The sequence below is a fragment of the Ictalurus furcatus genome, chromosome 11, assembly GCF_023375685.1.
Source record: "Ictalurus furcatus strain D&B chromosome 11, Billie_1.0, whole genome shotgun sequence".
Taxonomy (NCBI): domain Eukaryota; kingdom Metazoa; phylum Chordata; class Actinopteri; order Siluriformes; family Ictaluridae; genus Ictalurus; species Ictalurus furcatus.
This window is the reverse complement of record NC_071265.1, coordinates 21,981,344-21,992,686: the sequence shown is the minus strand read 5'-3', so window position 1 is coordinate 21,992,686 and position 11,343 is coordinate 21,981,344. Positions and strand designations below refer to the sequence as shown.

The window sequence follows — 11,343 nt, the reverse complement described above, 5'->3', positions numbered from 1 at the left end:
ACAATTCTGATATCCATACAAACACACCCACACAATTATAGCTGCATCATTTATTCAGTTTGTCTGCAGTGCTCTATAATGCAGCAGAATCAGAAAAAAAGGAAAAGTGTCTTTTCCCCAGAGGCTCAACCTGAGAAAATAGTACACATTTCAGAAAACGTAAAAAAAAAAATTCAATGTCTTCAAACGTTGTCAACAAAATAAAAGCCTATTAACACAGAATGCATGGATTAAATGTCACAGGGGTTCAATATTTCAGTTTGAATGGGTTTCAATGGGGACATATTTGTCCTTAAAGTCCTGAGTGTAACTATTTTGTGTACCTAATTTAAAATAGATTTATGAAAGCAAATGAGGATGAAATATTAAAATTCCAATAAAAATACACACCTGTGGCAAAATTTATGCTGTTTGCATTAACACAGACAAAATTATTAAAAAATGAAAAAGACAAAAATGTCTGTTAGTATGCACAAGGGTTAATCCTTATCTTAACATATGTGTAACAAAGAGTAACTTAGGAGACCTTTTTGTGGTTTATTTCACAGAAAGAACAGTGTGTTCAAGAATCAAGCAGAGTCTTACACAAAAAATGTGTTATCTTTTGGACACTGTGCTGAGCTTGGTACATACTCACTGTCCTCTACGTCAAACCCACTTTATGAACCTGGTCATAAAAGCTCTATTTAACAATCGAACTGAGCAGGGTATGAGAAGGATATCTTCTGTTTTAAGTGAACATTAACTCACATTTCTCTGTAGATTCTTCTGAAGGACAGCATGCTACCTCCTACCAGATATTGCCAGTCGGGCAGCTATTTGATTCTTTTCTCTACATGAACATGGGGATTCAGATAAATTTACTCAAAAAGAGAGCCTAACTCTACAGGAAAGGAACACCACCTGCATTCACTGAACAAGGATTATTTTTCTTTAGAGATGTCTTTACTGCATGGATTTTGTGTAAACTGAAGATGTCTATTAAAAGCTAACTTTACAGCAGATCAACAAAAAGCACCTGGTAAATCTGTAACCTATGACACTGAGATTGTGTATAGAAGGCTAAAAAGGGCGGTTTTAATTTTTGATAGGGGAGTAAAAGCGTGCCTTTGTTGTGTTAGTACGAACCATGGCTGGTACTGGAGGTCCAACGGCTACATTCTCAGTCTGGGACTATGTAGTGTTTGCTGGGATGATCTTGGCAGCTGCTGGCATTGGGCTCTTTCAAGCTTTCCGAAGCCGTAAGGAAAACAGCAGTGCTGAGTTCTTGCTGGGGGGCCGTCAGATGACAGCAGTGCCAGTCGCCATGTCCCTCACAGCCAGTTTCATGTCTGGGATCACAGTGATTGGCACTCCTGCAGAGGCCTACAGATATGGCACAGCATTCTGGCTCTTTGCCTTTTCCTACACCATCATGTCCACCATCACTGCAGAGATCTTTGTGCCTCTGTTCTATCGCCTTGGCATCACCAGTACATATGAGGTAAGAGAGCTGACCAAACAGGGAAAATGAATGTAGACGTGAACACACAGACAGACAAGAAAGTCCAAAAATACTCTGGGGGTTGATAAGTCACAAGTATGATTAATTTGTCTTCAGATCACTTTTGGGTCAAAAAGAAATGGAGGGAAATAAAATAACTATAAAATAACTATAAAAGTAAGATTCTACAGTATTATGTTAAAATAATGCTTATCTAAATCAAGTTGTTTCATAACATGTCCTTTTAAAACTTAGATATTCTCCTGTTTTTTAAATTTTTTTTATTTTTTTTAAATATACTGTTCCATGTCCTTGGTTTTTGTAGTGTAAATAAAAATAATATCTCATATTATGCCATTTATGACATGAAGATATACTTTGCTTTCAGTGTGGGGGGGACCAAAAAAAAACAAAAAAATAAATAAAATAAATAACAACCAACATAAAATGTTTGTCTTAATAAAGTATTTTAAAACCATTTTCTTTTTCAGTACTTGGAGCTGCGCTTCAATAAGGTTATTCGAGTGATTGGAACAACCATGTACATAGTCCAGACAGTGAGTTGAGTTTTCATTTATTAATGGCCAACACTTTCATACATTTTTAATAACCTAATTGTGTTTGCATTACAGTGGAAAAAAAGCCATGTGCACACATTGTTTTTCCATCATGTAATTACCTGATGCACTGCTGTCCAAAGTAATGGATATAGTAATAAATGGTCTTAAATGAAAGACCAATAGGTCACTTGCTAATTATCTAATGTCTGTTCCTCTGTCTACAAGATTTTGTACACAGGCATGGTCATCTATGCCCCAGCGCTTGCCCTCAATCAGAGTAAGTCCAATGTTTCTGATTACAAATGTAACTAGAATATTTTACATTTATTAAGATTTGCATAATTATATAATGTATGTAATTACATAATTATATAATGACAACACTCTCACACAAGCATTCTGTGCCAAAAAGATTAATATGCAATTGCTGATATGAATAAAGGTGTTTATCTACACAGAAATACAAAGTCCAAGTGTGAATATACCAAATATTTTCATCATTCAAGTTTTGAATCACATAGTTACATATAACAAATTACTCTTGTTATAAAAAAAATATAAAAATATTAACTGTATTTAAACATATTAAGGCTATGTGCTCTTTGCTTGTATTGTAGTTACTGGCCTGGACCTTTGGGGAGTGCTGGTGGCCACAGGTGTCATCTGCATCATCTACTGCACCCTGGTCAGTTACAACATGTTACTTGGTCTCAGGACTAGGGATGCATCAGTACTGATAATCGTATTGGGTATTGGTTCTATACCTTGCTCATTTATTCAAATCTGTACATAAAAATTTTCAGATATCAGTATGTGATACCACGTGATACTATGCCATATAAGCATATGTCTGGATGTCCCCATACAGTCCCCTCTGAAAGTATTGGAATGGCAAAGCCAATTCTATAGTTTTTCTCTATACATTGAAGACATTAAAGTTTGAGATCAAATGATGAATATGAGAGGACAGATCAGAATTTCAGCTTTTATTTCCTTATAGCTACATCTAGACGAGTTAAACGACTTAGAACATGGCAACTTTTGTTGGAAACAATCCCATTTTTTCAAGTAATCAAAAATATTGTAACATATATGGACTTATAGGTGTTGCGTGCTGCTACCAACAACCTCCACAGGGCCGCAGTGAAGGTATTACAATCCACCTTTCGAAGAAGACTTTGAGAGCAGAAATATAGAGGCCATACTACAAGATGCAAACCACTCATCAGCAGTACAGAAATACAGAGACGAGCCACAAAAGTTCTGGAACCAAGATGAACCTCTACCAAAGTGATGGAAAGGACAAAGTGTGGAGAAAGACTGGATCTGCTCATGATCCACAACATAGAAGCTCATCAGTCAAGCATGGTGAAGGTAGTGTCATGGACATGCATGACTGCTTCTGGAATGGGCTCACTAATCTTTATTGATGATGTAACTCATGATGGTAGCAGCCGAATTAATTCAGAAGAAAAATGCATCTTATTTAATTGGGAGGAACTTCATTATGCAGCATGACAATGATCCAAAAAGCAATGCCAACACAACATAGGACTTCATCAGAGGGAAAAAGTGGAAGGTTTTAGACTGGTCAAGTCAATCACCAGACCTAAACCCAGTTGAGCATGCATTTCACCTCTTGAAAAGGAGACTGACCCCAAAACAAACAACAACTAAAAGAAGCTGCAGTACAAGCCTGGAAAAGCAACACAAAAGAAGAATGTAAATGTTTAGTATGTCAGTGGGTCACAGTTGATGCAGTTATTGCAAGCAAGGGCTACATAACCAAATATTAAATGTATTTTACTTTCATTTATTTTAAGACTATCTGTTCCATTACTTTTGCTCATCTATAAATTGGGTGATCTGACACAAAAGGTGCAATGCTTTAAGTTGTTTAACATATTTAGATTTCAGGAAACGAAAGCTGAAATTCTGATCTATAATCTCATATTCATCTTTTGATCTCAAACCCAGCGTATTCAGTGTAGATCAAAAACAGAAAAGCTGGCCATGCTGTTCCAACACTTTAGGAGGGGACTGTACTTCACAATTACTTATGAAAATCAAATCAAAGCAGACTTTAATGTGCACTCTGTGGAGAAATCAGAGCTTGTATTCTTGCAATACAAGTAACCTGATAAAACATCTTATGGCATTTAAACAGTATCTTCAATTGATAGTGTGAGGGCAGCAGGTCTGAGCACGCACAGAATTATCAGTTAGCATAGTCATTACAAATTAGCCCAAGGTGCAGTGATTTGCACACACATAAAGGTATTTACAAACATGGATCAGTGAAGTAAGCATGCAGAAAAATTGGCATGTATGAGAGCATTTCAGTTTAGCCAGCACTGAGCACTGTGACATGCTCAGTTCCCTTCCTCTTGCTCTCGGTTCATTGTACAAATCACGGCACTTTGTACACATTTTAATGACCATGCCTGCTGATACTGTTCTGCGTGATCAGGTCAACGGCTGTTGTGCTCTATATTGGCTCTATATTGACTCTGAATTGGCTGAAGCAACCTAAATTGCAAAAAGCTGTGAAGGCAGTGAAGATTTATTGCCTTGGGAATATTTCATGCTATTTGTCATGTATGACTGAAATGTGAAAGTGCAGTGACTGTTGAGTGATTTCAGTGCTGTTTGACGTGTGCAGCTTAGTAATATGCAGCATACTGCTCTTCTTAACAGGGAGGCCTGAAGGCAGTGATATGGACAGATGTGTTCCAGATGGTCATTATGCTGGCCGGGTTTATAGCAGTCATCGCTCGTGGGGCCGTGCTTCAGGGAGGCTTGGGAAAAATCTGGGAGGATAACTACAATGGTGGACGCTTAGACACGTTTAGGTAAGTCATTGGATTGAAAAGTGTTATACATTAACTGAAGAAATGGTTTGTACACCACACAGTGAGGGTTTCATTTTATAAATGCTTGGGTGCAAATCTTACTCCGCTACTGACGTCTCACAATTCAGTTCTTATTTCTGTGGATGCCCAAATATTAACTATTAAACTGTCTCTGTAGTTTTGATCCAGATCCTCTGAGACGGCACAGTTTTTGGAGCATAGTTGTCGGGGGTAGTTTGATGTGGGTGTCAATGTATGCCATTAACCAGTCACAGGTGCAGCGCTATATCTCCTGTAAAACTATGACCCATGCCAAAATGTGAGTATGCATTCATCCAAATTTACCTTCCAAATACCAATAGTAAAATTGTAAAAGAGTGGACTTCTCAGATCTCATATCAGCTCTCTCATTTGTTCTATTCCTGTTGCTATTTTAGGTCTCTATATGTAAATATGGTGGGGTTGTGGATTACTGTGAGTCTGGCAATTTTTTCTGGCCTCACCATGTACTCCATCTATAAAGACTGTGATCCTTTCACTAACAATGATGTTGGTTCTGCAGACCAGGTGAAGCTCACCAAACTATAGTGATGGAAAAAAGGGTTTAATATGTTCACAATAAAGCAACCCTGTTTATATATGTATTTGTGTGTGTGTATTTGTAGCTTCTTCCATATTTAGTGATGGATATTCTAGCAGAATTTCCCGGCCTTCCTGGCTTGTTTGTAGCTGCTGCATACAGTGGAACTTTAAGGTGAGGGGGAATCTCCATTCAGGCTCCATTCAAACAATAAGACATTTGATGTATTTATGGCTGCATTTATGACTTTGTGTATAAAAGTTCAAATAGTTCTGGTCACTAGCTAACTAGTTTGCTTTTATACCTCAGTACGGTATCATCCAGCATTAACGCTCTGGTGGCCGTCACAGTGGAAGACTTTGTGAAACCTACGTGGCCCGATCTGAGTGAAAGAAAGTTGTCGTGGATTAACATGAGCATGAGTAAGTTTTTAAAGAATTACCATTTTAATGGGTAGTTTTGCATCAAATTTGGAATCAATATACCAAATCTCAAAATAACTGTTGTCTTGAGGTGGAAAAAAAAAATTTGTCATTAAACGGAACTGCGAAGGAAAAGCAACCAAATAATTTCTACAAAATGTAATGCAAAGTATAAGGCCATGCCTACTACCATATTAAATGTGATTATTATCTGAAACAAAAATAAAATGTGAATCCCAAACACTAGTGTTTGATTAATGAAAAACAAGTAGACCTACTATTGAAAACAAAGTAAAAAAAAAGTCTCTTTACAAAGTGAAGAGTACATAGAAAAGAGAACACCATAACGTTTCACTGTTAGCATAGAGTAATTAATTAATATTTAGCAAGCAGTCTTCTTTAATTTAACTTTCACCTTAACATAAGACAGAGCAAAGGAATGCTAAACAAATATGACCTCAGAATATTTTCCCAGAAACCATGTCTATTAAACCAACTTGCTGTTTCTCAGCTTTAAGTGTAACATGTGAATGAGGGCAATGCGACTGAATTTTGTCTAAACAAGGTATAATCACTAACCTTACCCAGAGCCATAACCTTTATAATTTTCATCCAAACGTAGACATGTGAACGGTTACAAATTTGCAAGAATAACACCTTTACTTACAAGGAGTTGAAATATTTATTTAGGATTTGACCTGCCCCATATGAACAAACATTAAGTAAAACAATCATTAACAACCATAATATTCTCTTCTGTTTCTTATAATGGTAGCTTACTTCTTCTCAGTAGGAAAATCTTAAAATAAGCCATGACAAACCCTCTCTGGAAACTTCATTTGATTGTTCTGTTAACTGTTATTGTAGGTTTTTCCTCATACTTTATCAGTCTTTTGGAGGTTTCATCCTTGTTACTTGTCACGCATGTCATGCTTGTGTACAAGTCATGGTGCTGTTTGCTTCACTAATGTGTGATCGGCATTAAAATATCTATTGTTTAAACTTTCATCTTCGTAAATGATTTATTATTCCTTTAATTTTCTAGGTGTTTTCTTTGGGGCTTTGTGCATTGCTATGGCAGGAGTTGCCTCTTTGATGGGAAGTATATTGCAGGTAAAAAATGTTATAAACTATTCTGCATTTTAACACATAATGAAGTGGGTGTAATAAAAGATAAAGTTTTTATTTTTTACTATAGCTATAGTCTCAGTCCAGGAGTTTTCAACTACAACCCTAGAGCCCCACTGGCCTGAATTTTTCTGTTCTTGACACACCTGATACAGCTTTCTGTATGTTCAGAAGCCTGAAACTGGAGCTGAGAACCCCTATCTTAGTGCATTGTGTAGTGTTCACTATAGCGTAAACAGCACCCTTTGCTGTATGATATTTGTCATGTTTGATTTGGCTGAATTCCTCCCACAGGCCGCCTTGTCTATATTTGGTATGATCAGTGGACCTCTGCTGGGGCTTTTCCTGTTGGGCATGTTCTTCCGTTGTGCTAACTCCACTGTAAGTTACATTGTGTAGTATTCTGTACTGTGACTTACACACCACATTTCTGACATATTTCTTTAGATATTTTAATCCAGCAATTAATTACTTAATTTAAACAGCTTTAAAAAAAATAGTGTCAAAATACTTTTTGTAATGTTTAGAGTACTGGCAACTTTTTAAAAATTTATTATTGTTTTTTTTAATAATTGATATCTCATGGTAGCCTAGTCATTTTTGTATCATGATTCATGATCATGAATTTTTAATCCTTTGAACTGAAAGAGTGTATCTCTCTGTATTCAGGGTAGCCTGTCTGGGTTAATATCCGGCCTGATTATAACCCTGTGGGTAGGCATTGGCGCTCAGGTGTACCCTCCTTTACCGATTAAGACCAATCCACTTCCCCTCAGTGTGGCAGGATGTGGTGCAGGAGACACAAACATAACCACTACAGTGGCAGCGTGGTCAACAAGATCCCTACTGACCACAGAGTCAAGGCAAGAATGTTTTTTTCTCCAGGTTCTGTATTTCACCTACAAGGCACCACTGGGAAAGCAGGCACCACTGCTTTCTGCCTGATACAGATGAATTGCTGCATTTTTATGTGATAAGTTTGAAACAGCAGCATCCTTATACTTATTACTTCTTTTGCAATACCATTCACTGTATGAGTACACAATGTAAAGTTAATCACAAAATGTACCACTTATTTATCATTTAGCATTGTGAGACCAGCTCTTGCAGATTCCTGGTACTCTTTATCCTACCTGTACTTCTGCCCTGTGGCAGTGCTGGTGACGATGAGCACTGGGCTTATTGTCAGTGCCATCACAGGTGAGAGGCTCCTAGTACTAACACTTATAGTGAGATGGAATCCGAACAGTCAGTAATGAGGTGAATTGTAAACACTGTAGGTTTTGTTTTATTTTAGGTGGCTGTAAACAGGAGAAGATAAACCCAGAGATGTTTGTTAGGAAGGAAGATTTCTTCTGCTTTGGCTGCGGTAGAAGGCGCACTGAGGTAAAGGTTCTCACTTTGTATGACTAATGCAGTGTCTGAAATAGAAACTATACTATAAATGATAATTATATGAATAACAATATATTATAGTATAATTACATAGAACAGCATATTAATGTTTATTTCAGGTTAAGCTATTGGAATGTACTGTACTTACAGCTAAAGCTTGTCATGGATTTCTTTATCATAGTTTGTAAATGGAGTCAGTGTGTTTGCATGATAAGGGCAGATCCAATACATTTTGACTGGGGTAGCAAGAATGGGACAGAGCTAGTTTTGGGTGGCCAGAGCAAAGCAAGACTTAATGCCAGATAATCTAAATTTGCAAACTGCTGTCATGTTTTTTTAAAAAAGTTTTTTTTTCTTTTTAAAAAATAGTATCAAATACTATAGTTTTATACAGTATTTCTGCTTGGATTTGTATTTTCAGTCATCAGTGAGTTTGAGGACAGGCAACACCTTTTCCTAATTCTAAGATTAATGTCTACATCTCTTCATGTTGCATTAACATGAAGTATACAATAAAGAAATGGTAAATGCCAAACTAAAGAGTAAATTGTTTGTATATTAAAGTTACCGTTTGAAAGCCACCTCAGGCTAACCGCCTGCCTACATTTAAGGTATTTGGGTATTTGGATATCTTTTGACATTGGAAATGAGACTTACAATTTCTACTTGTCTGAATTTCTTTACAGAACTTTGTATCAGACTTGGTTGAGAAGGTAGGGCCAGAGCATCCATATGGCTTGGACAATCCTCAATTCATTGACAACGAACTGAAACTGAAGGACAGTGAAAAGATCACCAAGTTCTAAACTATTTTTCTATCACCACATTAATATGAATTTATTCATTATACTTAGTCCTGAGACATAGAACCACGGTAACTAAGAAAGTGGTACATAAAAAAAGAAAATAATTTAATCAAATACTTAATTACAATTTTAAACCGCTTTCTTTGTAATGGCATGTGTATTCTTTGGCAACTTTTTATATTTCAAATCTCAAGGCAACCTATTTATTATTATTATTATTATTATTATTTTATCTTGAATTGAATTAAGCATTATTTGTAATACAATATTCAAAGACTGACTGTAGGCAGCACTGTGGGCCAATGTTTTGAATTGCCCCCTGACATGTGTTTGTGTGAGAGAGAGACCCTTTAATGGTGTCTTATCCATTATATATAGTCTTATATATTTCCTGCCTCATGCTTAGCACTCCAGCGATAGGCTCCAGATTCACCAGACCAGGATAAAGCAGTTATAGTAGATGAATGAATGAATGAATTAGAGATGCACCAATACAAAATTTCTCAGCCGATACCGATAGCTTATTCAGAATGATACCGGCCGATACCAATACCAATAGTTTGGTGGTTCTGCCTTTTATACCTTCTTTTAAATTAATAATAATTAATTCCACAATTCGAAAGGAAATGCAAATAAAAACTTTATTCTCTCAATTTAAACAAGTTGTTTCACAGTAACTGGTCTCATAAACAGAAAACACATTACTCAAATTAACATTAACACATGTACTAAATTCTGAAGATTGAATTAAGATTTTTTAACTTATTGAATGTTATTAATTCATATTAACAGAATTAATTGACTGAATTCTAAAAAACTTCCCGTTAGTCTCACATTCACTCACCACAAACGAAAGTATTTCTACTTCATCATTAAACATGAAACTGGTAATATATAATATAATTTTTATTTTTTGATGATATTAACTCATTAACATTAGCTGGATATGAAATATACTACTCTACAAATATATTTTTTTCTGTGCAATATATACCCTTTTTGTCAACACATCTTCATTTAAATCTTTCAACCGTGTACTGGTGCTTTAATTCAGCTCGAGCAGCGCGGCAATTTTTTTTTTTACAAAATTAGACTTAACGCCGAAACTCCTGCTACACTGCTGCAGTGTCCGGTGTAAAAGCACTCATTCATCAACATGCACGCCGAAAAAAATACGCACTGCTTCTGCTCTGCTACAGCATGCAGTGTAAAATCTTAGCAGTGCAGAGCTTACAAACTGCAGTTTTGTCGTCATTGTCACCCAATTCTAAGTAATTTCACACGAGACATCTTTACACACAGCACGAATTCAGTGTTTTCCCACGCTCTTTTGATTGACAGGAAATAATCGGTCTTAATCATCGGATGTTTTTAAACGTGAAAAACTTTATCGCCCGATACATCGGTGCATCTCTAGAATGAATAAAGTGATTGCAAATGTTTTAGTAATTATACAATTAAAACATAAAAATACAAGTAAATTTGGAGATCATTTTGTAATTATATAAGTAAAATAATGTGCTGTACATGCAGTTATAAAACGGGAACCTCTATTAAGAATCCACTACGAAAACATACACAAGCACAGTACAAACACTCAAGGGTTAAACACTGGAGCTGACTGCACCTGTTTCCTTATCAACTTAACCACACAGGAAGGAGCATGGGAAGGTTACGCCCACTTACATGCCTGTGTGATGTAATACTCCATTCTTCAGGGAGTGGAAAATATATAGAGCTCACTGAAAAACAATAATCACTACATGATTACATTGTGGTTTTATTATTTGGAGTCACTTCCATCCAAAGGTTAGGTGAGTAAAAAGTTTACTACTTAACAGTATTACAACACATTGTTTTAGTCACACATTAAACCCATAGTGCCAGCCTTGGTTTTTTTTTACTCATGGTATAAACGGGTGGTGTTCTAAAAGGAAACAGGATGCCTGTTAACAGAGAAGAATTAAAGACCATGTAAAAACTTTAGCCAAACCACAAAGCAATCAAATGAGGTGGAACAAAATTTCATTCTAGTGCCATGTTAGGTTTAATAACTGGCAAGCACACATCTATGGGAGGAATATAATTGTCAGGGGTATAAGTCGTTTAGATACGCT

The 11,343-nt window shown here is 36.2% G+C and overlaps 2 protein-coding genes across 4 annotated transcripts in view; both read left to right on the top strand.

Annotated features, from left to right (window-relative positions):
- The first annotated feature begins 722 nt into the window (after window positions 1–722).
- slc5a8l (solute carrier family 5 member 8, like) lies at window positions 723–9,330 on the top strand. The gene is made up of 15 exons (XM_053636234.1): window positions 723–1,483; window positions 1,975–2,040; window positions 2,269–2,320; window positions 2,661–2,728; window positions 4,741–4,895; window positions 5,074–5,214; window positions 5,333–5,462; window positions 5,561–5,649; window positions 5,785–5,897; window positions 6,943–7,010; window positions 7,320–7,406; window positions 7,695–7,888; window positions 8,113–8,225; window positions 8,323–8,411; window positions 9,107–9,330. Exons 1-15 carry the CDS (start codon window positions 1,130–1,132, stop codon window positions 9,224–9,226), a joined length of 1,839 nt encoding a protein of 612 aa, XP_053492209.1. The 5' UTR covers window positions 723–1,129; the 3' UTR covers window positions 9,227–9,330.
- Window positions 9,331–9,426: 96 nt separating this feature from the next.
- The window catches only part of si:ch211-105j21.9 (sialomucin core protein 24-like), a 6,243-nt gene continuing 4,326 nt past the window's right edge, over window positions 9,427–11,343 (top strand). For all 3 annotated transcript variants that reach the window (XM_053636237.1, XM_053636238.1, XM_053636235.1), the window contains exon 1: window positions 9,427–11,040. The gene's annotated coding sequence lies outside the window, so the exon portion shown is untranslated. The remainder of the gene's footprint in view (window positions 11,041–11,343) is intronic.